Raw genomic sequence first — 24,907 nt, 5'->3', positions numbered from 1 at the left:
GGCTCCGCAGGTGTGGACTGGGGTGGCCGGGAAGGCTGTCGGGCTGCTGCGTGATGCCTGTTTAAGCATCACTCAGTGTTCTGGCTCCCCTGGTGCACTCCTCATCCTTCCTCTGGTTTCTGCCCTCAGCTGTAGCCCTGGCACTGATCCCTCTCTCTCTTTGCCTTCCAGGTTTGAGGAGTTCCTCCATCGGAAATGGTCTTCGGAGAAGCGTTTTGGTCTGGAGGGCTGTGAAGTGCTGATCCCTGCCTTAAAGACCATTATTGATAAGTCGAGTGAGAAGGGAGTGGATTATGTTATCATGGGGATGCCCCACAGGTAACCTTGCCTCTCTCCAGGGCAGTGCTTGGGGTGTGGAGGAGAGGGATGCTGCTGGGGTGCGGTACTGGAGGGCACACCAGTTGCTGCCATCACCTAACTGGTCTTGGTTGTGGTGAACCTTAGCTGGAGAGCTCAGGCTTTGGCTGCTGTCTGCTCATTGCAGTGCTCTCAGCTTCATCTCATTTGTAAATTCACCTGGAGAGGGGTGGTGACTCAGGTGGCAGAGCTGGAATCCCAGAGCAGGATCCGGCCTGCCCGTGCCAGGGCAGCTGTTGGGATGGGGGTCTGCAGTCTCCTCAGGAGCCCACTCCCCTGGTGATCTGCTGTCACAGGAGGTGTGGGGTTGTTGCACCACCTCTTCATGACAGAGGGGATGGCAGGTCACCGTCAGCACTTGATGCTGGCCTGGTGCTGCTGGTTGCCCACAACGGTCTTGCTTTTGTAGGGGACGCCTGAATGTTCTCGCCAACGTCATCAGGAAAGAGCTGGAGCAGATCTTCTGCCAGTTCGACTCCAAGCTGGAGGCTGCTGATGAGGTGAGTCTCTTCCTCTGCCTGTAGCAGGTTGCTGTCCCCTGTCCCGGTGCGGTCCCTGAAGGCCGTGGCCTTGCAGCGTGAGCTGGATTGTGCCACCGCTTGTGGTGTCGCTCGGTGGCGTCAGTGTCACAAGGATTTCCACGTTGCACGAGCACCTGTGTGACTGAAGCTTTCGTGTTGGTGCCGGTGCGGGTCTGTTCTTGCCTGTCCTGCGGTGACCTGTGCCCTGGTCGCTGCCGGTGTCTTGAGTGCAGGTTGTGGGCAGTCAGCGATGCTCTTGGGGTGAGCAGCGAGGTGAGGGGAAGGGGCCTGGCGCAGAGGTTGGCCTGTCCCCTCGCAGCAGCCCCTGGTCCCCACGGGGCCTTAAAGCAGTTCCAAAAGCCCTGAGGCGTGAATCCCTTATGCTGCAGGCTCTGCCTCTGGGATGCTCTCATGCTCCAGAGCTTCCAGCATCATAAACCAGGGTGATTTGGCTTTTGGAAGGCTGGGCTGGCTTTATCCTGCTGTGCCCTTCAGGTGGGGTTTTGAGGGGGGGAAAGCAGCATCCTGGGGCATCGAGGTGCCCTGACTGGGAACCGCAGCGTCTCGCGAGCGGTGCCGGGGGTGGCTGCGCTGCTGCCGTGGGCACGGCTGGAGTGAGCGTCAGCTGTTTTCTGGTGTCTTCCCCAAACCCACCACATTTGCTTCTTCCCCTTCCCCTCCAATCATAGATGGGGCTGACGCGTGTCTGAGGCTTGCTGGCGGTTTGGCACCTGGAACAGGCTACTTTGGCTTTGCTGCGTGCCAGGTCACTCCTAAAGTGAGGGCCTGCTGCTTTCTGCCAGTGCCTCCAGAAAACGCCCCCTTTTTCCAGCCCCTGCGGTCAGCACTGCCCTGCCTCAGGTCTCCTTCCATGCCCCCCGTTCCCGGGGGTGACTCTCCTGTCCCCTCCGCCAGGGCTCCGGTGATGTGAAGTACCACCTGGGAATGTACCACCGGCGGATTAACCGCGTCACCGACAGGAACATCACCCTTTCCTTGGTGGCAAATCCTTCCCACTTGGAGGCAGCTGATCCTGTTGTTCAAGGCAAGACTAAAGCGGAGCAGTTTTACTGCGGGGACACGGAAGGGAAGAAGGTGAGTGATGCTGAGATCCCCACAGTGAAGTGGCCTGGGCTGGACAGGGTTTGGTGGGAGGCAGGTTGATGGCAGGGGGGGCACTCCTGTTTATTTGGGGCCAGTTCTGTTTAACATCTTTATTGATGATCTGGACAAGGGGATCAAGTGCCCCCTCAGTAAGTTCGCAGATGACACCCAGTTGGGTGGGAGTGTTGATCTGCTCGACGGTGGGGAGGCTGCAGAGAGACCTGGCCAGGCTGGAGCCATGGGCTGAGCCCAACTGGAGGAGTTTCACTGAGGGCAAATGCTGGGGGCTGCCCTTGGACCACAACAACCCCCAGCAGGGCTACAGGCTTGGGGAGGAGTGGCTGGAGAGCTGCCAGTCAGAGAGGGACCTGGGATGGGTGATTGACAGCTGGATGAACAGGAGCCAGCAGTGTGCCCAGGTGGCCAAGAAGGCCAGTGGCATCCTGGCTTGTACCAGCCCTGGCGTGGCCAGCAGGGACAGGGAAGGGATCTGAGCCCTGGGCTCGGCACTGGGGAGGCCGCCCCTCGCTGAGTGGGTTCAGTTTTGGGCCCCTCACCCCAAAAAGGCCATTGAATGACTCGAGCGTGGCCAGAGAAGGGCAACGGAGCTGGGGCAGGGTCTGGAGCACAGGTCTGCTGGGGAGCGGCTGGGGGAACTGGGGGGGTTCAGTCTGGAGAAGAGGAGGCTGAGGGGAGACCTCCTGGCCCTCTGCAACTCCCTGCCAGGAGGGGGCAGAGAGGGGGGATGAGTCTCTGGAGCCAAGGCCCCAGCGCCAGGCCCCGAGGGAATGGCCTCAAGCTGCCCAGGGCAGGGTCAGGCTGGCTCTGAGGAAGGATTTCTGTGCAGAAGGGGCTGTTGGGCGTTGGAATGGGCTGCCCAGGGCAGGGGGGAGTCCCCGGGATCCCTGGGGGGGTTGAAGAGTCGGGCTGAGCCAGCGCTGAGGGATCTGGGGGAGTTGGGAATGGTCAGGGGGAGGGTCATGGTTGGGCTGGAGGAGCTGCAAGGGCTTTTCCAACCCAGAGGGATCTGGGATTCTGTGAAAGTGAAGAAACACAGCTGGTTTTTGTTTGCTGTGCCCCTTCTCCTACCCTCACTCTGCCCTTACCCTGACTTTGTTCCCCCATCTGTCTTTGGGGATGACTTTGGTAGGGGCTCATCCTCCCCAGGCTCCCATTGCTGGTTCCTCCATCTCTGAACATATGGCTCAGCTGGGCTGCGGGGAGCAGCAGGTGCCCCAAGCTCTGGTCGGAAAGCAAGGAAATGAGGGGTGCTCCCAAAAGACAACCTGAGCATCACAGCTTGAGGGGCTCGGCAGGAGGAGCCGCAAGCTGAAGGATTTCAGCGTGACCAGGGAGAACCATTCCTGGGGCTGGAAAGCTGGAGCTGGCAGCAGGAGGCAGCTCTCCTCACCCGGGTGGGAGAGCAGGTGGGGAATGGGCTGCGGGGGGGGTTTATTTGTGGTCTGATTCATCACAGACCTGTCTCCAACACCAAGAAGTGGAAGGGTGAGATCAGAAGTGCTTCCCTTCCTCCTACACTCCAGGGGCTGGATATAAATAGATAAACTCTGTCCTCGTCTGACAGGCAGTGGCCTCAGCCAGCCCTGGCTATGACAGCAGAAGAACGTCACCGAAGCTGGAGTGAGCTCCTTGGCCCGGCTCCTCTGCAGAGGTCTTCTGGGGTGAAAGCGTGGGGGAAAGGGGCATTTTTCTCTTCCCCCTGTTAGAAAAAGGCTTTGCTTTGAGATACGTGTGTTTGGAAATGGGACTCGCCTCCCGGCTGCTGTGCACCAAGTGCCACCCCAGGGCCTGACCAAGGCACCCCGAGCATGCTGCCTTGGCTCAGGGGCAGAGCTGGTGGCCACGGCCTTCTACCCAGTGGTGGTTCCAACCACAGCTGGCTCTGCTCCGACCCCCGAGAAAGCATCAGATGCATTCACAAGCTACTCTGTGTTCTTCTGGGATGCCAAAAGCTCACAGGTCTGAGACCTGGGCCCTTTCCTGGCGCCCGCCATGCCCGCAGAGCCCCCCTGACTGCTGTGGCTTCGCCTCTCCCAGGTGATGTCCATCCTCCTGCACGGAGACGCCGCTTTCGCTGGGCAGGGCATCGTGTATGAGACGTTCCACCTGAGCGACCTGCCCTCCTACACCACCCACGGCACCGTCCACGTTGTGGTGAACAACCAGGTGAGGACCAAATCCCCTGCATCTGTGGGGTTCCTCGCAGAACAGCCACTGCAGGCTCAGGTCTGGATGGCAGTTGGCAGCAGGCAGTAGCTGTTTCCCAGCCAGTGTTCCCTGGCAGGAGCCGTAATCCTGGGGTCAGCAGAGGGTACTTCATACCTGGCTGCTCAACCACAGCAGCTTTTGAGTGCAGCCTGGCGCAGAGTTGGTGTGATGCGAGCTCGGCATGCGAGATCATGCAGGGCTGCTCCGTTTTGCCCCTGTGTAAACCAGAGACATTCCACTGGGACCAGCCCATCCCCACGGGTGCGCTGGGATGATGGCCTGGCCTCAGGGACTGGGACAGGCCGTGGCATCCAGGAGGCAGGAGATGGGCAGGTTGTGCTACGAGTGAGCAGTGCAGCTGTGGGGGAACCCCCAGCTCAGCCGCAGCAGCTGAGCCACCTGCGTGCTCTCCTGCTGCTTTCCTGAGCCAGTAAAATGCAGCTGCCCCACGCCGAGCCAGCTTTAACATCAGTATCTAAAGAAGGAGCTGCCTAGCAGAGCTGTTTTCCAAATCCTTACCCCTGTGCTGGTCCTGGTCCCTCTCAGATTGGCTTCACAACAGACCCCCGGATGGCCCGTTCCTCCCCATACCCGACTGACGTCGCTCGCGTGGTGAATGCGCCCATTTTCCACGTCAACGCAGACGACCCTGAGGCTGTTGTCTACGTGTGCAACGTGGCAGCGGAGTGGCGAAGCACCTTCCATAAGGACGTGGTGGTGGATTTGGTAAGTAACGTGGCATGAGGCTGTACCCTAAAGCTGTGGCTCTGCTGTGGGTGCTCACCAGTACCTCTTGGGGTGTATTTTCTGAAAGCTAAGGTTTCTCCTCAGGGCTTGTCTGGCCCTTTTGATGTGAGGAGGGGGAGGAGGTGGTGTAAAGCTGTAGTGGCACTTGGAGAGACAACGCTGTCTCTGTATGGAGCCTGCCCTCGCCTCCCACATCGGGAGCACACGCTTGAGTCCCTCCTGGGCTGTTTCAGACTCTTCCTAGCAGAGAGACCCAGGTACCTCCCACTGCTTTCGGAGCTGCGGGTTGCAGGCAGCTGCTTTCAAAGGCTCTTCCCGTTCCCCGCAGGTTTGTTACAGACGCAACGGTCACAATGAGATGGACGAGCCCATGTTCACGCAGCCCCTGATGTACAAACAGATCCGGAAACAGAAGCCAGTGCTGCAGAAATACGCAGAGCTGCTGATTTCCCAGGGGGTGGTGAATCAGCCGGAGTATGAGGTACTGTCCCACAGGGCCTGGGAGGAAAACTGCAGGCGGCATCTCCCAGGAGAATTGTTTGTTTGGTTCAGACCTGGGTGTGAATGATGTGATGGGGCCCGTTTCTGCTCGTGTTTGTCACCTGAAGGTGGCAAAGCTGTGCAAGGGTTGGGCAAGCGCTACAGACCTGGCAGTGACAGGATTAGGCGCTGAGATTTGTCCTTGAGCTGTGCCAGCTCTGAGCAGCACAGGAACATCTAGTTCAAGGATTGCCCCGTGATCAGCACAGCACAGGCCACACTGGGCCACCACAGCGTGGCTGGGACCCGCGGGAGAGCTGGGCTCTGCGGCACTCGGGCTCGTGGTGCCCTGGGGGTGTCTGGGGCAGGTTCCCCGCCCCGGTTCTGCTGCCCTGGCACCAAGCACTGCAGCAGCTCTGCTGGCTGCTCCTTGCCTTGGTACCGCTTTGCAGCGTCTTTAGGGTTGGATGCGAGTTGTCAGGGCTGTCCCTGGTGGGACAGGTGCTTCCAGCAGCAGCTCTGCTCTCTGAGGCTGAGCTGTGCAGCCCTGGGCCTCCCCTGCTCTGGGGACCTCATGCTGAGGCCCCCAGGGTTGGCACCCTTGTTTGGAGACCTCTCGTTAATGCTTTTCTGCCTCTCAGGAGGAAATTGCCAAGTATGATAAGATCTGCGAGGAGGCCCATGCGAGATCCAAGGATGAGAAGATCTTGCACATCAAACACTGGCTGGACTCACCCTGGCCTGGTAAGTCACTCACAACGTTTTGGAGGTCCCTAGCAGAAAACCTGGTTTCTCTAGAGCTGTGGCAGCTATTTTCTAGTAAATGGCTGGGGGAGACAGGGTAGTACTCTCCATTCCTGGCATCCCCACCGTTGCTTGAGGGTGTCTGTGAGCTGAGCTCATCCCATGGAGCTGGGCACGGCTCCCCCAGCACAGCGGACTGCTCCTCCTCCGGCAGGTTTCTTCACTCTGGACGGCCAGCCCCGAAGCATGACCTGCCCTTCCACTGGTCTGAACGAGGAGGACTTGACTCACATTGGTCAAGTGGCCAGCTCGGTGCCGGTGGAGGATTTCACTATCCATGGAGGTAAGAGCTTGTGGAAACTATTCCAGAGAAGATGTGGGATTGGGCTGGAATGTGACCTGGAAGGAAGGGACCTGCTACAGGGCTCCGATAGGTGTGGCCAGCAGGTTGAGGGAAGGGTTTCTTCCCCTCTGCTCCACTCCCCTGAGACCCCACCTGGAGCCCTGCATCCAGCTCTGAGGCCCCCAGTGAAGGAGGACGTGGACCTGTTGGAGTGGGTTCATGAAAATGATCAGAGGGCTGGAACACCTCTGCTGTGGAGAGAGGCTGAGAGAGGTGGGGGTGCTCAGCCTGGAGAAGAGGTGGCTTCAGGGAGACCTTACGGTGGCCTTTCACTATATAAAGGGGGCTTATGAGAAAGACAGAGAGAAAGACTTTACCAGGGCCTGTAGTGACAGGACAAAGAGCAATGGTTCTAAAGTGGAAGAGGGTAGGTTTAGATTGGACATAAGGAAGAAATGTTTTACAGTGAGGGTGATGAGACACTGGAACCTGTTTTCCAGAGAAGCTGAGGATGCCTCATCATTGGAAGTGTTCATTTGAGCAACCTGATCTAGTGCAAGATGTCCCTGCTCATGGCCCTAAGTGGCCTTTGACACTTCTTCCAATCCTAACCCTTCTGTGAGTCTACAAGAATTAGTTCACAAGGGAGCTGTGGTTAAGGGCAGTGAACTGAGCAGTAGCTCTTCTTTGGAGCTGATCCTTCCCTGCACGCTGATTCCTCATCCCTGGTTCATCCCCCTGGCAGAGGTGGATCCATTTCCCTGCCCCGGGCATTCGCAGTCTGTCCGTCCATGGGCAGGTTGTGGAACAAACACAGTGTCACTGGAGCCTCCTACGGTGTCACAGGTCTACGAACCATCTTCTGTCCTGGCAGGTTTGAGCCGTATTCTGAAAACCCGTGGGGAGATGGTGAAGAACCGGACGGTGGACTGGGCCCTGGCAGAGTACATGGCGTTTGGCTCCCTGCTCAAAGAGGGCATCCACATCCGTCTCAGCGGCCAGGACGTCGAGAGGGGCACGTTCAGGTAAAGCCGTGCTGCTGGAGGCCTTTCCAGGAGAGATCTGAAATTGAGGAGCAATTGAAGGAGCTGGGAGTGTTCAGTGTGAGGAGGAGGAGGCTGAGGGGAGCCCTCATCCCTCTCTGCAGCTCCTGAGAGGACATTGCAGAGAGGCTGGGGCTGGGCTCTGCTCCCAGGGGATCAGGGACAGGACAAGAGGGAACGGCTGGAAACTGCCACAGGGGAGGGTCAGGCTGGGCAGGAGGAGAAAATGTTTCCCAGCAAGAGTGGTCCGAGAGTGGAACAGGCTGCCCAGGGAGGGGGGAGTCCCCATCCCTGGGGGGGTTTCAGGGCCGTTGGGATGAGCTGTGGGGGATGTGGGGAGGGGAGAACTTTGTAGAGTCGGGCTGAGGGTTGGACTCGATGATCCCGAGGGGCTTTTCCAACCTGAACGATTCTGGGATTCTGTGAAATGTGACAGTGGACTAACACCTTCCCCTCTTCCAGCCATCGCCATCACGTCCTGCATGATCAGAATGTGGACAAGAGGACCTGTATCCCCATGAACCACCTCTGGCCCAACCAGGCTCCTTACACCGTCTGCAACAGCTCCCTGTCGGAGTACGGTGTCCTCGGTGAGTGAGCAGCTCCACACTTGCCTCTCGGGGGTGAGGCCACTCTGGGACTATAACCCCCTCGCTTCTCTCCCATCCCTCAGGCTTTGAGCTGGGCTTTGCCATGGCCAGCCCTAACGCCCTGGTGCTTTGGGAAGCCCAGTTCGGGGACTTCCACAACACAGCTCAGTGCATAATCGACCAGTTCATCTGTCCTGGGCAGGCCAAGTGGGTCAGACAGAACGGCATCGTCCTGCTGCTTCCCCACGGCATGGAGGGCATGGTAAGGGGTCCCCCAGCTTGTGGGCACCCAGGGGTGCCTGTTGCCCAGCAGCAGAGCTGAGGGCAGCAGCAGCAGGCAGCACTGCTGGCAGGGTGGGGCATCAGCCTCTTGCACCAGCCTTGCCCCCCCTGCTCACTGTCACTCCCTGCTTGCTCCCCGCAGGGCCCCGAGCACTCCTCCGCCCGCCCGGAGCGGTTCCTGCAGATGTGCAACGATGATCCCGATGTCTTCCCCGTGAGTGGCGGCCGTGCCGAGCTCAGCACGGCCCCTCCCGTGTCCGGATCCACCGCTGCCTTGAAATGGGGAGGGGGGGCAACCCCGCTGGGGTGGGCTTGGCAGGGGGGGTGTCGTGGGGCGGGTAGCAGGAGGTGTGGGATGCCCTGAGCTCGCGCTGGGGCCGGGAGGGTTTGGGGAAAGGGGCTGAACCCGGTGCCCAGGCTGCACCTCCACCACCCCTGGGGCTGCTGCAAAGTGCGAGGCAGAGGCGGCCCCAGGAGCAGCATGGGAGGGGGCTGCTGGCCCAAAGGGGGGGGCACAGACCTGCAGCCTCTCCCAGGTCTCAGTGTGCTCCGGAGCGGGAGGGGTGGGAGGGAGGGAGGCTGGGGGCCACTCTTATCCCCACTGCTGGAGCTACGAGGCCAAGAGGCACCTTGTGTTTCTTGAAATCCCCTCGACTGCCGAGGCAGAAACTGGACGACTTCGATGTGCGCCAGCTCTATGACTGCAACTGGATTGTGGTGAACTGCTCCACTCCGGCCAACTTCTTCCACGTCCTCCGGCGCCAGATCCTGCTGCCCTTCCGCAAACCGGTCAGTGCCGGCAGCTCCGCGCCCCGCTCGGTGCCAAGGCAGGGCAGCCCCTCGTGTCTGCCCGGCCTGGGGACGGGACTCGCAGGGGGCTGGTTCTTACCTTGGCAGCAAACACGGGCCGTGTGCCTCTGCCTGGGCCAGGGACCTCTTGGCACTCGGGGCTGGCTCAGTACGGGACGTGCTGCCAGGCAGCTCGTGCAGGCTGGGGCGGCCGCAGCCCCTCCCTGCGCGCTGTGGGGAGACGTGGGGGCCCATGATCAGTGAACAACCAGGTCCAGCCGCCTGCCTTCAGCTCCGGCTGTGGGACATGCAGGTCCCCAGCAGCACCTCAGCCTCTTCCCCACGGGAAAGACAGTGCTGTCTCAGAAACCAGCCGAGCACAGCGGCTGAGCGGGGAGCAGTTTCTTGCAGGGGAGGGCGCTGAGGACGGGCAGGTCGGTGCTCAGCTGCTGCTGGCAGCAGAGGTATTTCTGGTGAGGCTGACTGCCTTGCCCTGCCTCTTCTCCCCTCCTCCAGCTGATAATCTTCACTCCAAAGTCGTTGCTGCGCCACCCCGAAGCCCGCTCCAGCTTTGATGACATGCTGCCAGGTACGAGTGGCACGGAGGTGCCTGTTTGCCCCCGCGCCACTCTGTGGGATGAAGGGTGAAGGGCAGGAGCTGGCCACCATGGCTAAAGTCCACCTGGCAGCAGCTTCCCCGCGCCGGCGAGCGGCCGAGCGAGGCTGCTGCCAGCGGCATCGGGGCACGGCGGGCGGCCTGCACAGGCTGTGGGCTCCTCCCGCCCTCCCCGCTCCCCTCCGGCGCCGAGGTGGCGTGTTCGCCCCCGCCGCGGCCGGGCTGGGCCAGCTGCACCCATCTACCCAGCAAATTGGAGTCACCCCTTGTTAGCGCCGGGTCTGGCAGCCTGGAGAGACGTGGTTCAGCTTCCCGGGGTTTGCCACGGCTCTTCCTCCACCGCCAGCCCCCTCCTGCCGCAGCGGTGCAGCCGGGGGTTGGCAGCCCCCAGTGTCACAGAGCCCAGATGGTTTGTACTGGGAGCTGGACCCGGTACCAGCTGGTTTGTCTCTGCCTCTGGGCTTTGCCTGCCCAGGCTGGAGCCCCGGGAAGGTCTGGCGGGGGGGTGGGTGCAGGCAGCTGCCGGCGCAGTGCCCTGGGCCGCTGCGGCTGACGCTGCCGTCCTGTCCCTTGGCAGGCACCCACTTTCTCCGTGTCATCCCCGACGGCGGCCCCGCGGCCCAGAGCCCCGAGCAGGTGAAGCGGGTGCTGTTCTGCACCGGGAAGGTCTACTACGACCTGACCCGCGAGCGCAAGGCCCGGCAGATGGAGGCCGACGTGGCTATCACCAGGGTGGAGCAGGTGAGCAGGGTCCGAGCCCGTGAGCTGGGGGTGCCGTGTCCCCTGGGATGCCCGTGTGACGCCGCTCCGTGTCCCCCGCAGCTCTCCCCGTTCCCCTTCGACCTCCTTCAGCGGGAAGCCCAGAAGTACCCAGCTGCTGAGCTGGTGTGGTGCCAAGAGGAGCACAAGAACCAGGGCTACTACGACTACGTCAAACCCCGGCTCCGCACCACCATCAACCGCGCCAAGCCCGTCTGGTAGGGACACGGGGTGGGGAGGGGGCTGGGATGCTGGGGAGGGGGCTCGGGGGTGCAGAGGCCCCCTCACCGCCCACCTTTTACCCCGCAGGTACGCGGGGCGAGAGCCAGCCGCTGCCCCTGCCACTGGCAACAAGAAAACCCACCTGACGGAGCTGCAGCGGCTCCTGGACACGGCCTTCAATCTCGACGCCTTCAAGGACCTGGCCTGAGCGCCACCGCGGCGGCGGCAGCATGCGCCCGTCCGTCTGTCCGTCTGCCTGTCCCCTGCTCGCCCCCCCTCTCCTTAACTACAGACCTTGTAAAACCCCGTGCTGGCGCCTCGAGTCCTTGTCTGCCCGGCACCGGGGCCAGCGCTGGTGCAGCCGTCCCGGCGGGCGGGAGGGGATGCAAACTGCACCTTCCCCCCCCCAGATCTGTTCCCCGGGAGGGGCTGGTCCCCCGCGACGCTTCTCTTGGGGGGGGCGGTGCACTGCGTCCAGCCCTCTCCCAGTTTCTCCCAGTTTGATGCCACACTTGCCCCTGCAGCCTCTCTGGGGGAGTGAGTCGGGGGTGGGCTGCCCCCCTCGCAGGGCCCAGGCAGGGCTGAGGCTGCTGCCTCCCCCCCGGCCCCCCCTCCCCGCGGCTTCCAGCGCCCCCCTGGGGCCGTTTGCCCGTTCGCGGGAGCGCTGCCTGCACCCCCCGCGCCCCTCCCGGCCTTGAGCCTCCGCATCCGCCGCGCCGCGTACTCCCGGGGGGGCCCGCGAGCAGGGGGGGTGTCCCCGGCCGGCCAGGGCCGCCTTCGGCTTCCCCGATAAACACCGAGACCCCCCCCGCCGCCACCCGGGTCCCTCGGCCGCGGGGCAGGGGGCGCTTCCCCCCCCCCCCCCCCGAGTGCTGCCACAGGCGTGCGCGGCCTCCCCCAGCGCGGGGGGTGGGCCGGTGCGGGGGTGCTGCCGCAGCCGGTCGCACGCAGCCCGCCCCCCCCCGCCGCCTGTCGTGCCCCATCGCCCCGCACACGCCGTGTCGCGACACGGTCACGCGCTGCGTCCCGCTGCTCACGCGCAGGTTGTCGCGCGCGGTGCCCGTGTCCCGAGCACCCCCCCCGCCGCACGGCTGCGCCCCTCCCCACTGCCCCCCCCCCCCCCAGCTCAGCCGCTCGGCGCTCGGCTGGTCGCGCCTGGCGGGGCGGGGCGGCCCGCGCATACTGATGCGCTCGCGGCCCCATTGTGCGCGGCGGCGGCGGCGGCGGCGCGGGCTCGGCCCGGCCCGGTTCGGCTCGGCTCGGCCCCGCCCCGCCCCCGCGCGCCCCGCCCCGCCCCGCCCCCCCCGCGCCGCCGCCGCCGCCATGGAGCCGGGGCCGCGCGCGGGCTGAAAATCCCGCGCAGCTTCCGCGCAGCCGCGCGCGCCCGGCGCCGCCAGGGCCATTTTGGGCCGCTCGCGACGGTGAGTGCGGGCAGCGCCGGGGCGGGCAGGGACGGGCAGCGCCGCGCCGGACGGGTCCCTGCGCGCAGCCCCGCCGCGGCTGAAAATAGCTCCGCGACCCCCCCCTCCCCTTCCCCCCCGCCCCGTGCCCAGGGGCGGTTGCCATGGCAATGGGGGGGGCGGCCCGGCCCCCGGGCCTGTCTCCGCGGTGCCACCGGCCCCGCGGCCCGGGGGGGCGAGGGCTGTCACGACGGCGGGGGGGCGCCCGGGGCGGGGGGCCCGATGGTGGCACCTCCCGGAGGGCCGGGGCAGGCCCGGCGCGGCGCGGATGCCCCCCTGCCCCCCCCCCCCCCCCGGCCTGTGGCGGCCCCATCCCCGCCGCCCTCCCGCGGGGCCGGGAGGGAACCGAAAGCGCCGGGGTGACCCCGCGGGCCCCCCCTCGCCGGGCTGGAAATACCCCGGGCGGCGCCGGCGGCCCCCGGCGCGGGGCGATTCCACGGTGGGGGCCGCGTCGTGTGTGTGCGCGTGTCCCACCCCCCCCGCGGCCCGGAAAGTCCCCGCGGCTCCCCCCACCCGCAGGCGTGGGGGAAAGCCCACGGCAGCCGCGGCCCCGGGGCGGGGGGAGGTGTCTGTGCCCGCGGGGGTTTTTGGGGTGGGAGCGCGGGGGACCGGCACGGGGGGGAGGGGCGGGGCGGGGGGGCGCTTCCTGGGAGGGCCACAGACCCCCCCCGGGGGGCGGCCGCCTGCCGGCCGGGTCCCGGTGCCAGGCCCGGGCAGGACGCCGAGTCCCGGTGCCGGCGGCCGGGGGAGGCCGTGCGGGCTCGGGGCCTCCTCAGCCTCGGCCCCGCGGGGGTCCCCGGTGCCCTGCCCCTGCCGGGGGGGGGCCGTCCCCTAACCCGCCGTTTCCTCTGCCTCCCACAGCCCCGGGGACGGTGACGCCGTCCCGCAGCGCCCGCCACGGCCTCGGAAGACCCAGCGCGCGCCCGCCCGTTGCCGATGAACTCCATGAACCCCATGAAACCCTCCCTGCCGCCCACGCCCCACGGGTGAGCGCCCGCACCCCGGGGCTGCCCCGGCCCCGGCCCCTGTTCCTCTGTCCTTGTCTTAATTAATTTGTTTTTCTTTCTAGTGATGGTTCATTTGCATACGAGGCTGTTCCTTGGCAACCGAGCACCAATCAGCCGGCGGGATCCCTCTCCGTGGTAACCACCGTCTGGGGTGTCAGCAACACCTCCCAGAGCCAGGTACCCGCAGCATCCTCGTCCCCCACCCCGGGAACCCCCCCCGCAGACGGGCATGGCTGCGCCCTGCCTGACCCGCTGCCCGCCCCCCCACCCCCCACCGGCACCCCCCAGGTTTTCGGCAGCCCCATGGGCCCCGGGGGGAGCAGCTCCAGCACCCCGCTGCTGCCCGGCATGGCTGGCACTGGCTCAGGCATGAGCTCGCCGCCGTTCCTGCCGCAGCAGCCCTTCGCCGAGGGGGCACCCGGGAAGGGCTACGTGCAGCCGGGCGTCTATGGCCGCAGCACCTACCCCGGCGGGCCGGGCTTCGCTGCCAGGTAAGGCCGCCGCTGCCCGCCCTGTCCCGTCCCGTGCCCTGCCGCGGGGCCGCCGCACGCCCCTTCCCCTCATCTCTGTCCTCCAGCTACGCTGGCAGCCCCGGCGGCCCTGGCGGGATGGGGCTCCCCTCGCACGCCAGCCGGCCCCCTGCTGACTTCACCCAGGCGGCCGCTGCCGCCGCTGTGGCCGCCGCCGCTGCCACCGCCACGGCCACAGCTACGGCGACGGTGGCGGCGCTGCAGGAGAAGCAGAGCCAGGAGCTGAGCCAGTATGGCGCGGTAAGAGCCCGCCCGTGGCGGAGCTGGGGAGCCGGCGGCTGTCCCTGCCCCACCGTGACCCCCCGTTGTCTCCCTGCCGCAGATGGGCGCAGGGCAGCCCTTCAGCAGCCAGTTCCTGCCCCACGCTGGACCTCGCGGCCCCTCTGGCATGAGCCCGGCCGGCATGGCGGGCGTCATGGCTCCCTCCGGCGTCTCCCCCGTGAGCATGAGCCCTGCGCGGGCGCCCGGTACCAGCCCCCTGTATGGCGGGCAGCGGATGCCCCAGCACGCCTACCCTGGCCCCCCCCCGAGCCAGCAGCTCCCCCGGCAGGGCCTCAAGCGGGCGTACTCCAGCGAGGTGAGCATCGGTGCCGGCGGGGGCCATGGCGTGCCGCCGGCCCCCTCCTGCCAGCGCTGAGCCCTGTGTTCCCGCAGGGGTACCCGGCGCAGCAGTACCTCCAGGGCGGGCAGTACGCTGCGGCTGGCGCCCAGTACGCCCCCAGCGCCCCCCAGCCCTCTGCTCCGTCCCCCTCCTACCCTGGCCACAGGCTGCAGCAGGGTATGGGCCAGTACCTCTCTGCCTCGGGCAACTCCGGACCCTATTACAAGGTACCGCAGCAGGGCCGGGGCGGGGTGGCCAGGTGTCTGCTGTGCGCTGGTGCCAGCCCCTGGGGATCTCCCTCCTCCCGCAGCCGGCTGAGCAGTTCAACGGGCAGAGCGCCGCCTTCGGCACCTACAACCAAGCGGCCGTCAACGGGGTGAGTCCCAGCACCGGGGGGGGTGGGGGGGCAGTGCTGGCCTGGCTGGGCGCTGAGGGTGCGCGGTGCTTCTGCAGCCGGGCCGGTCGCTTCCGGGGTACCCCAGCTCGCCGCTGGCCGGGAACCCCACGCCGCCCATGACGCCGGGCAGCGGCATCCCCCCCTACGCATCCCCGGGTCAGGACGTCAAGTCACCCTTCCTGCCGGACATGAAGCCCAGCGTCACCTCCCTGCACCCGTCTCCCTCGGGTAGGTGCCCCCGGCAGGGGTGGGGAGGCTGCTGGGGTGGGGGGGCACGTCGGAGAGACCCCCCTGCCCCCGCCGCCGTGCCCTGAGGCCCCGCATGAGCGGCACTGCTGGTACCTTGTGGCCGTTGCCCCTTTAAGGACAAGGTGCTGTGGGGAGGGGCTTAGCGCAGGGGGCGTGGTCAGTGCCGGTGGGGGGTTTGCGGGGGGGGTGGGGGTGGGTGTGGCATTGCAGGCACTGCCCAATGAGAGGGCAGCTGGACGAAGTGACAGGGACTTCTGGGGGGGGGGCAGGACGATGAGTAGTGGGGGGTTGTGCAAAGGGCTCAGGGGGAGGGGCTTCACTGCGAGGGTGGGGCCTCCTGGAGTGGGCAGGGCCTCTTGGGTAGTGGGAGGGGCATCTCAGAGGGCGGGGCTTCTCAGGTGGGGCCTCCCATATAGTTGGAGGGACCTATTGCCTAGTAGGTGGGGCCTCTGGGGTAGTGGGCGGGGCTTTCAGAGGGGTGGGTTACCCGCAGGGATGGGGGGTGGCTGTGTGGGGTGGGCCCTGGCAGAGCAGGAGGGGCCGGTGGGGTAGGGGTGGGCGCTCCGGGTGGGCCAGGCTCCCGGGGGTCGCAGGGTGCTGCACTGGGGAGGTTGAGGGGCTCCAAGTGGGAGGAGCTGCCTGTATGGGTGGGGCTGGCCAGTGGGAGGAGCTTCTGTTGAGCCATGGGGTACCATGGGGCGGGGCTTGTAGCTAGGGGGCAGGGCTTGCCAGGGCGTGGCCAGGGCAGGGGGGTCCCTGCTGACAGCGTCCCTGGCAGGGCCGGCCCCCGGGGAGGAGCTGCGGCTGACCTTCCCGGTGCGGGACGGCGTGGTGCTGGAGCCCTTCCGCCTGCAGCACAACCTGGCCGTCAGCAACCACGTCTTCCAGCTGCGCGACTCCGTCTACAAGACCCTCATGATGAGGTGGGGGGGCGGCGGGGGGCAGAGGGCTGCGCGGGGTCGCACGGGACGGCGTGGCGTGGCACGCCGCGGTCTGGCGTGGCCGTAGTGGCGCGGCGTAGCTCGGCCCGGCGCTGCGGCGTGTCCCGGCGTGCGCTGTGGCACGCGGTGTGGCTCGGCCCGGCGGGGCCTGGGGCAGTGTGGTGCGGTGGTACCTGGCGTGGTGGCTCGCGTGGGACCCTCCCCCCTGCTCGCGCCCCTGCCCACACCCCTGCCTGCCCCGCCAGGCCCGACCTGGAGCTGCAGTTCAAGTGCTACCACCACGAGGACCGGCAGATGAACACCAACTGGCCGGCCTCAGTGCAGGTGAGCGTCAACGCCACGCCGCTCACCATCGAGCGCGGCGACAACAAGACGTCCCACAAGCCGCTCTACCTGAAGCACGTCTGCCAGCCTGGCAGGAACACCATCCAGATCACCGTCACTGCCTGCTGCTGCGTGAGTCACCGAGGCGGGGGCCCGGGGTTGGGGGTGAGCAACGGCAGCTGGGGCCGTGGCTCAGCGCCCCCCCACCCCGTCTCTCCGCAGTCCCACCTCTTCGTCCTGCAGCTGGTGCACCGGCCCTCGGTGCGCTCGGTGCTGCAGGGTCTCATCAAGAAGCGCCTGCTCCCCGCTGAGCACTGCATCACCAAAAGTGAGCGCTGTGCCTGGTCCCCCGGCCCCCCCCGGGCCCTGGGGGGGCTGCAGCATGGTGGGGGGGACACACACACCCAGATGATGCCACCCCCATCCCAGCGTTCAAGTTCTGACCCTTGGTGCTTGTGTGTCCGTCCCCCCCTCCCCAAGTCAAGCGCAACTTCAGCAGCGGGACCATCCCGGGGACCCCGGGGCCCAACGGCGAGGACGGTGTGGAGCAGACGGCCATCAAGGTGTCCCTCAAGTGCCCCATCACCTTCCGCAGGATTCAGCTCCCGGCCAGGGGCCACGACTGCCGGCACATACAGGTGGGGGTGGTGGTGGCCAGGGGCTGTCAGGTGCTCCCCACCCTGTGCCCGGCTGCTCCCCCTCCGGCCCAGCTCAGCCACCGCTTTCCCCACAGTGCTTCGACCTGGAGTCCTACCTGCAGCTCAACTGCGAGAGGGGGACGTGGCGGTGTCCTGTCTGCAAGTGAGTGGGCTCCCAGCGGGGCCGTGCCCGCTTTCCCTGCCTGTGGCGGGGTTTTCCCTGCCCTCACCCTGCCTCTTCCTGCCTGTGGGGAGGTTTTCCCTGCCCTCACCCTGCCTCTTCCTGCCTGTGGGGAGGTTTTCCCTGCCCTCACCCTGCCTCTCCGTGCCTGCAGTAAGACAGCCCTGTTGGAGGGGCTGGAGGTGGACCAGTACATGCTGGGCATCCTGATCTACATCCAGAAGTAAGTGTCCCCACTCCATCTGTCCATGGCCAGCGCTGTGCCACTCCCAGGGGGGCTGTGCAGCTAACACCCCCCCCAGCCCCAACCTGAGCCTCCCCCCCCTCCTGCCACCCCCAGCTCGGAGCACGAGGAGATCACCATCGACCCGACCTGCAGCTGGAAACCCGTCCCGGTCAAACCCGACGTCCACATCAAGGAGGAGCCGGAGGGGCCAGCGCTGAAGCGGTGCCGGACCCTCAGCCCCACGCACATGGTGCTGCCCAACATCATGGAGATGATCGCGGCCCTGGGGCCCGGCTCCGCGCCCTTCCCGGCCCTGCCGCCACCGCCGGCGGGCGCCACTGCCGACTACGGCGCCCCGGGTACGGGGGAGCCCACGGGGGACGGGGATGGGCCCTGTCCCTGCCGTCTCCGATCCCCCCTGCCCCAATCGCCTCTTTTTCTCCCGCAGGTTCCAGCTTTCCGGGACCCGGGGGCTTCCCAGAGCCATTCCCTGCCCCCGGTGCCCCCGGCACGCCGACGCTGAGCGACTTCGCCCCGGGACCCCCCCCCATCTCCTACCAGTCTGACATCCCCGGTGGCCTCCTGGCCCCTGAGAAACCCCCCGCACCCCCTCTCCCTGCACAGGTTAGCTGGTCTGTGGGTGGGGGGGCTCCCCCCCCAGCACCCACGTCTCCCTCCAGGGGGACCAGGGGTGTCCCGGTGGGGGGTGGGTCTCACCACCGCACTTTCCCCCCACCAGCTGCCCCCGCCGGGGCGGATGGAGCCGTCCCACCCCCCGATGCAGCCCCCGGGCAGCCAGCCAGCGCAGCCGCTGCACCACCGGAGCGTGCCAGCACGGCCCCCCCTGGGCCCCCCCGGCCCAGCCCACGCCGCGGAGCTCACCTTCCCCCCTGCGCCCGGCATGGCCGGGACGGGCGATGGCTCAGAGCCTGCCCTCGACGTGAGTACCCTGGGCGGGGGCGGCCGGGGCTCCTGCTGCTGGTTTGGGACCCTGGCCGCCGTGGAGTGGGGGGGGCAGGAGCTGGGGGGGGGAGCTGGTCGTCACATGCTGCCACCCCCCAGCTCCTGCCCGAGCTGACGAACCCCGACGAGCTGCTCTCCTACCTGGGCCCCCCCGACCTCCCCAGCAGCAGCAACGATGATCTTCTCTCCCTCTTCGAGAACAACTGAGCCATCCTTGCCCTCCTCACTGGACCCCCCACCCCCCCTCCACGGGGCCGGGGGGGCAGCACTGGTGTGCCCCTGCCCGCCGCAGAGCCGGGATCCCCCCCCAAGGGGGCTTCCTCTGAAAGGATGCCACGGGACAGACGGACAGATGGGCTTGGCCCCCCCAGAAGCACAAAGCTGTACATAGTGTAGAAACACTACTGCCCCCCCCTTCACCAAGACCCCCCCCTCCCCGTATTTAAAGGCAAGTGCGTCGCTGCGGGGCTGGCCCGCACCCCCCCCTGTATAAATGTGCATACGCTTCTCCCTGGAACACACGCGCCCGGCCGGGGCTGCAGGGTGCGGGGCTCAGCCCCCGCCTGCCCCGCGCCCCCCCGCTGTCGGGCTCCCTGTACCGTCTCCATATCGCTATTAAAGGATTTCGTTTCGGCGGCGCTCACGCGTGTCACTGGCCGGGGGTGCTCCCCGCGGGCCCCCCCCCGGGCCTTCGTCACCCTGCAGCGGGGCCGGGACAGCCGGTGGGGGCTGGCGGGGCCTGACCCTCCCCGGGGCGGCAGCGGCCAGCGCGGGCGGCGAGCCGTGCCCGCCGCCGTCAATCATTAACCGCGGGCAGGGCAGGCAGCGCTGCCCGCAGGCCCCGCGCGGCATGGCGGGGGGGCGCCCGCCCCCGGGGGTTCCCTCGCGGCGGGAGCGGGGCTCGGCGGCGGCGCGGAGCTGTCCGGGCCCGGCCGCCGCACAGCCCGCGGCGGGGCGCCCCAAGGAGAGGCCGCGGCCGCCGGCCCGCACCGCCGGGCGCTGGAGCCGCCCCGGCCCCCCCGGCCCCCGCCCGGCGCCGCGGCCCCCGTCGCCCCCATCCCCCGCCCGCCGCACCGCGCATGCGCGCCCCGCCCTGCCCAGCCGCCAGACCCGCGCGCCCCCCGCCCCCGCCTTTTTTTTTTTCCCCCCTCTTTCAAACGCGGCGCCGCCGATTGGCCGCCCGCCCCGTCACTCCGCCACAAGACGGGCGCCTGTTGGCCGGCACCGCGGGAGAGGCGGGTCCTCCGCGACCGTATATAAAGGGCGGCGGGCAGCCCCTCTCCTTCTGCTGCGCCGCGCCCGCCACACGGAGCCGTCGCCGCCGCCTCGCTCCCGCCTCGCCATGGCCAACCCCGTCGTCTTCTTCGATATCGCCGCCAGCGGCGAACCCCTGGGCCGCGTCACCTTCGAGGTGGGGGGGGTGGGGGGCCGGGCAGGCCGGAGGGCGGCGGCGGGCGGCAGCGCTTGAGGGGGAGGGGGCGCCGCCATTTCCTCGCCGGGGCGCGCGGGGCCGCTCCGGGGGGAGGGGCGGGGGGCGCTGCGCCTGCGCGGCCCGGGGGGGGGTTGGGGGGCGGCGGGGGCCCGCGCCGCCTCCACGTGGCCGCGACTCTCTTGGGGAGGGGGTGGGGGGTGGGAAATGTTAACGGCGCCCCGGGCTGCTCGGCCCCGGCGGGGAGGGAACAAAGGACCCGGCGCAGCCCCCGGTGCCGCCGCCCCCGCTGCGTGCTGAGCGCGGCGGAGGATGCGGCTGGGCTCGCCCGGAGGGCGGCGGCGGTGCGGGGCCAGCCCAGGGTTTGCCGCCGCCCTGCACCTCCCGCCCTCCGCCGCAGCGTCTGCTCCGCCTCGCGGCCGGCCCCGGCCCCTCCGCACCTGCCGGCCCGTTAGCGCAGGCCCCCGTTGGCCTTGCCGTCAGCCGCATTCCTGCCCCGCCGAGGAGGCTCCGCGCCTGTCTGCTCCGCCCCGGGGAGCGGCGCGGGGGGGGGGCGGCGGCGGCGGCGGCTTCCCCAGCTGCGGGATCGGGGCCGCGGCTGCCCGCGCCGCCATTTTGTCCCAGTCCCCCCCGAAACGGGGCCGCCCTTCAGCGGGCGGCAGCGGCCTCCGGAGCCGCTCGGTGCATCGGGGCGAGTCGCGTCCCCCATCCCGGGAGATGCACTTCTTAGGGCGCCGGTTGTGCTGTCCGTTCTTGGAAAGCCGGCGGAGCGCGCGATCGGGAGCAACCCGATCGCTGCGGGATTGTCACGGCCAGAGCGAAGCATTTAGCGCCCCGCGAAGCGGCCCCCGGGGGTGCGAAGCATCTCTGGCACGGCCGGGCACTGCGCTGCGGCTGTCGCAGAGCCCGCGGGGAGCGCGCTCCCTCCCCGCCTGGCAGCGCCTTGCTCTGCAGATGGCTGCTCCCTGCCCAAAATCCTCCTCAAGTCATTGGGAGGTGGCGTGTGCTCTGCCTGCGAAGGCTCGAGTCAAAGAGGTTTTTAATTTAATCCCAGCCAGCGGAACGAATGCACATCTGCCCCGCTGCTGAGGCGTGTGGCGGATTTAAACTCGTTTGGATGCTGTGTCTGTTCAGTTCCCAGATGAAAGCACCAAGTGGGGAGTGCCCTGCAGGTGCGGGCACGGCTGGGATCCACCTTCCGGAGGCTGCGAGCAGCGAGGGGGGGAGCCCCACAGGCCTGGGGGTGCCCCCCCGAGGGGGAGGGGGGCGGTGGCCAGTCTTCACCCCAACCTGACTGATGGCCTCTTCTCTCTTTGCAGCTGTTTGCAGACAAGGTCCCCAAGACAGCAGGTTGGTAAAGTGGCACTGGCCATGCTGTGGCTACACCAGACTCTGATGCTCTCCCGAACTCTGGACAAAATGAGCCATTCATGGTGGTTTTCCTCTTCCTTTGCAGAAAACTTCCGTGCCCTGAGCACCGGCGAGAAGGGATTCGGTTACAAGGGATCCTGCTTCCACAGAATCATTCCTGGGTTCATGTGCCAGGTGCGTGGTGCTCCTGCTGCAGCAGGGAGGTGGGCGGGTGAGGAGATTGGCGTTCGCATGGGTTTAGGAGTTGGGTGCTGGCAGATTTGGGGTGGGAGGATGGTTCTGCCTCTTGCCTGCAGCCTCTGCAGGGCCGCCACGCCTGCTTGGAGAGTTTTCTCTTGTGCCTGTGACCTGAAACGCTGCTTCTTTGCAGGGTGGCGACTTCACACGCCACAATGGCACTGGCGGCAAATCCATCTATGGGGAGAAGTTCCCTGATGAGAACTTCATCCTGAAGCACACGGGCCCTGGCATCCTGTCCATGGCCAATGCCGGCCCCAACACGAACGGCTCCCAGTTCTTCATCTGCACTGCCAAGACCGAGTGGTGAGTTGGGGGCTGTGGGAGGGCAAGTTTGGGGGTCCCTGGCTGGGGAGGTGACAGCCCAGCCGTGGGGATGGCACACGCCAGCCGTGACCAGTGCTTCTCCTACAGGTTGGATGGCAAGCACGTTGTCTTCGGCCGTGTCAAGGAGGGGATGAACGTGGTGGAGGCCATGGAGCGTTGTGGCTCGAAAGATGGCAAAACAAGCAAGAAGATCACCATTACCGACTGCGGGCAGCTCTCGTAAACTCTCCGTCAACTGACCATTCCTCGGCAGCCTGGGCGCTGCACCTCACTGCAGCTCACCCCATCCCACCCCGCTCCTGACTTACTGCTGCGTTTCTACTGGGTCTCAGCCCCATGTGCATGGTCCAGCTGGGCCGCAGTTACCTTTATGAGTCTAAATAAAACGAGTTAAACCACAGTGCCCTGTTTCTTTTTCCCCTTACTGGGGTGGGTGGTGTGTGGGGGTGGAAGGGGGGGATTCTGGAGAGGGGGCATGAGGACCCTTGCAATGGGGCTATGCCAGGCTCTCAGTAGGGTCCAGAGTGAACCAGGCAGCTGGTCCTGGCACAGAGTCAATCCTTGGGGGCCTCTGCTGCGAACTGGAGAGACACATTCCTGCCCCTGCTCAGGCTGCCATGGACCCCTGCCGCTGGGGGACTGCCCCCCCTGCCCCCGGCTGCTGGGCTGTTGTGGGAACTTGGACCCCAGTGGTCCCAGTAATTGAGGGTCCACGTCTAGGAGGATCCACTTGCTCCCGGTTGTCCCTGGGGGGGGCAGTGGGCCTGTTGGGGGGTGCCCAGCTCTGTTAAGGGTCCCAGTTTGGGGCCGGGCTCTGGGATGAGGGGTCCGCCTGTGCCCCCTGCCTGAACTTCCGCCCGTACTGAGAGCTGCGCCCCAGCCGCCCCATTCCTCTCCCCTGGCGCTGCGGGGGGCCCCGCTTCGGGGCCGAGCTCTGCCGTGGGGGAGGAGGCGGGGGGGCCGCGCTCGGGCCGCAGGGGGGCGCCGGGCGCTGCTTTCGGCCCCGGCCCCGCCCGGGAGGAGGCCCGCGGCGGCGGCCCCGGCCCGCGGGCGCTGCCGGGCGGGGCGGCGCGGGGGGGCGGTTTCCGCGGTGCACCGGGGCGGGAGGGGGAGGCGATTCTCCGCAGCACCCGGGCGGGAGGGAAGCGGGCGGTGTGGCAGCGGGTCCGCGCCGGGGCGGCTTGTGGAGCACCAGGGCGGGGGGGCGGGCGCCTCCTCGCCCCCCCGATGTTTTCCCCTCCCTCGGCGGGTCAGAGGGGGCCGCTCTCTTCCCGCATCTCCCCGTCACGGCGCTGGAGCTCCGGGCCGGGGCTCTGGGAGCTCCTGCCGAGCTCCGGCTCCCTCTGACCCCTCTTCTCTTTCTTGGCCTCCTTCGGGCTCGGAGCGTTCGCCGGGGTCGCTCCCAGGGACCGGCCGAGCCGGGCCGTGGCGGGGGCTCCCGCAGCCCTCGCTGACCGTGGGTGTACGGACGCCCCCCGCTGCCAGACCCGGCAGGGCCCGCTGCCCGCCGCCCTGCCGCTGGCTCGGGACGGCGCCTGGTACACGGAAACGATCCCCGGCTGCGCGACGTACAGTGATTTCTGAATGTTGCTTAATAATCCTGCTCGCCCTGACTGCTCTGTGAAAGCTGACCAAGGGCCACTGTCTTCAGCAAAAATAAGAGATGTCCTTGGAAAGCAGATGTGCTTTAACAAGTCTGGTTTTGTAGTGGATAGGTAGCCATGAGCCAGCAGTGTGCCCAGGTGGCCAAGAAGGCCAGTGGCATCCTGGCTTGTACCAGCCCTGGCGTGGCCAGCAGGGACAGGGAAGGGATCTGAGCCCTGTGCTCGGCACTGGTGAGGCCGCCCCTCGCTGAGTGGGTTCAGTGTTGGGCCCCTCACCCCAAAAAGGCCATTGAATGACTCGAGCGTGGCCAGAGAAGGGCAATGGAGCTGGGGCAGGGTCTGGAGCACAGGTCTGCTGGGGAGCGGCTGGGGGAACTGGGGGGGTTCAGTCTGGAGAAGAGGAGGCTGAGGGGAGACCTCCTGGCCCTCTGCAACTCCCTGCCAGGAGGGGGCAGAGAGGGGGGATGAGTCTCTGGAGCCAAGGCCCCAGCGCCAGGCCCCGCGGGAATGGCCTCAAGCTGCCCAGGGCAGGGTCAGGCTGGCTCTGAGGAAGGATTTCTGTGCAGAAGGGGCTGTTGGGCGTTGGAATGGGCTGCCCAGGGCAGGGGGGAGTCCCCGGGATCCCTGGGGGGGTTGAAGAGTCGGGGAGTTGGGAAGGGTCAGGGGGAGGGTCATGGTTGGGCTGGAGGAGCTCCAAGGGCTTTTCCAACCCAGAGGATTCTGTGAAAGTGAACTACCCAGACCACGCCAGCATCCCAGCCCCTCTGGCACCTCAGTGAAACCGTTCCCTTATCTGGCATCAGAGATAAGGAACGGCAGCAAGACCTGCTCCAGTGATGCCTGGATCAAGAAAGAAGCAGATGGATCATGATGCCACAGATTTAGAGTTGTGTGTGTGCGTGTCAAGCGGCAATCAGTCAAATTGTGCTGGACCTGAATGCTTGAAAGGTGCAAGAACCATGTATGAGATCACGCTCAGGATGCCCCAGTTTGAATGGGACACTTCATGCACATGAATGCAAGAATTCCTCTTGTAATGCTATACTTTGTGTCCCAGCCTCTCTCCTTGGACGGCAGAATTTTGGTGACAGCTCGCCATCATGGCCACATGGTACTGCTGGTTCCACCACAGCTGGGAGCAGCAGTTGCCCCTCGGGGCAGAGACGGGGAGGACAAAAACAACCCAAAAGCACCCCAAGTGCCCACCTCCAGGGTGGGATGGGGCCACACACATGTTGGCATTGCAGGGCCACCAGTGCTGGCCTCATCCCTTCCCTTTGGACAGAAAGTTACCGCCCCACAAAGGTCAAGCCTGGGATGGGAAATCGTGAGGGTGGGAGACCGTTGGGACAGGAAATGATCACGAGGCTGAGAAATCATTACTAGGATGGGAAACCATCATTGTGATGGGAGATCATCATTGGGAGAGAAATCTGTTGGGATGGGAAACCATCGCGGGTATGGGAAACCATCACTGAGGACAGTAGGACGGGAAATTATTGAGATTTCTCATGGGAAGTTGTGGTGTGAAAACTCAAAGCCTCGCAAGGCTGGCCGGAGCCGGTGCTGGCAGAGCGGTGGCGGTGGGGAGGGATC

At 66.6% G+C, this 24,907-nt stretch overlaps 3 protein-coding genes across 5 annotated transcripts in view; all 3 read left to right on the top strand.

Moving 5' to 3' along the window:
- Positions 1-11,136, top strand: part of OGDH (oxoglutarate dehydrogenase) — a 36,028-nt gene extending 24,892 nt beyond the window's left edge. For all 3 annotated transcript variants that reach the window (XM_074928701.1, XM_074928699.1, XM_074928700.1), the window contains 17 exons: positions 172-318; positions 767-857; positions 1,794-1,973; positions 4,041-4,169; positions 4,758-4,937; positions 5,287-5,439; positions 6,080-6,182; positions 6,397-6,525; positions 7,400-7,550; positions 8,031-8,158; positions 8,242-8,420; positions 8,583-8,654; positions 9,107-9,229; positions 9,746-9,818; positions 10,423-10,586; positions 10,668-10,822; positions 10,914-11,136. In XM_074928701.1, coding sequence (XP_074784802.1) covers positions 172-318; positions 767-857; positions 1,794-1,973; positions 4,041-4,169; positions 4,758-4,937; positions 5,287-5,439; positions 6,080-6,182; positions 6,397-6,525; positions 7,400-7,550; positions 8,031-8,158; positions 8,242-8,420; positions 8,583-8,654; positions 9,107-9,229; positions 9,746-9,818; positions 10,423-10,586; positions 10,668-10,822; positions 10,914-11,034 — 2,278 coding nt within the window. In that variant the 3' untranslated portion in view covers positions 11,035-11,136. The remainder of the gene's footprint in view (positions 1-171; positions 319-766; positions 858-1,793; positions 1,974-4,040; positions 4,170-4,757; positions 4,938-5,286; positions 5,440-6,079; positions 6,183-6,396; positions 6,526-7,399; positions 7,551-8,030; positions 8,159-8,241; positions 8,421-8,582; positions 8,655-9,106; positions 9,230-9,745; positions 9,819-10,422; positions 10,587-10,667; positions 10,823-10,913) is intronic.
- Positions 11,137-13,207: 2,071 nt separating this feature from the next.
- ZMIZ2 (zinc finger MIZ-type containing 2) lies at positions 13,208-18,975 on the top strand. The gene is made up of 18 exons (XM_074928652.1): positions 13,208-13,272; positions 13,356-13,470; positions 13,582-13,784; positions 13,871-14,063; positions 14,146-14,400; positions 14,478-14,651; positions 14,735-14,800; positions 14,878-15,049; positions 15,849-15,993; positions 16,257-16,467; positions 16,558-16,663; positions 16,816-16,973; positions 17,069-17,136; positions 17,309-17,377; positions 17,495-17,739; positions 17,829-18,004; positions 18,120-18,320; positions 18,443-18,975. The coding sequence occupies exons 1-18, from the start codon at positions 13,223-13,225 to the stop codon at positions 18,548-18,550; spliced, it is 2,715 nt and encodes a 904-aa protein (XP_074784753.1). The 5' UTR covers positions 13,208-13,222; the 3' UTR covers positions 18,551-18,975.
- A 647-nt stretch (positions 18,976-19,622) lies between these two features.
- Positions 19,623-22,107, top strand: LOC141971214 (peptidyl-prolyl cis-trans isomerase A). The gene is made up of 5 exons (XM_074928387.1): positions 19,623-19,754; positions 21,092-21,122; positions 21,229-21,317; positions 21,514-21,686; positions 21,795-22,107. The coding sequence occupies exons 1-5, from the start codon at positions 19,686-19,688 to the stop codon at positions 21,928-21,930; spliced, it is 498 nt and encodes a 165-aa protein (XP_074784488.1). The 5' UTR covers positions 19,623-19,685; the 3' UTR covers positions 21,931-22,107.
- Positions 22,108-24,907: the final 2,800 nt, after the last annotated feature.

This window comes from Athene noctua, chromosome 28 (assembly GCF_965140245.1).
Source record: "Athene noctua chromosome 28, bAthNoc1.hap1.1, whole genome shotgun sequence".
NCBI classification, from domain to species: domain Eukaryota; kingdom Metazoa; phylum Chordata; class Aves; order Strigiformes; family Strigidae; genus Athene; species Athene noctua.
The sequence above is the reverse complement of the archived record's forward strand: the minus strand, read 5'-3'. Positions and strand labels throughout refer to the sequence as shown.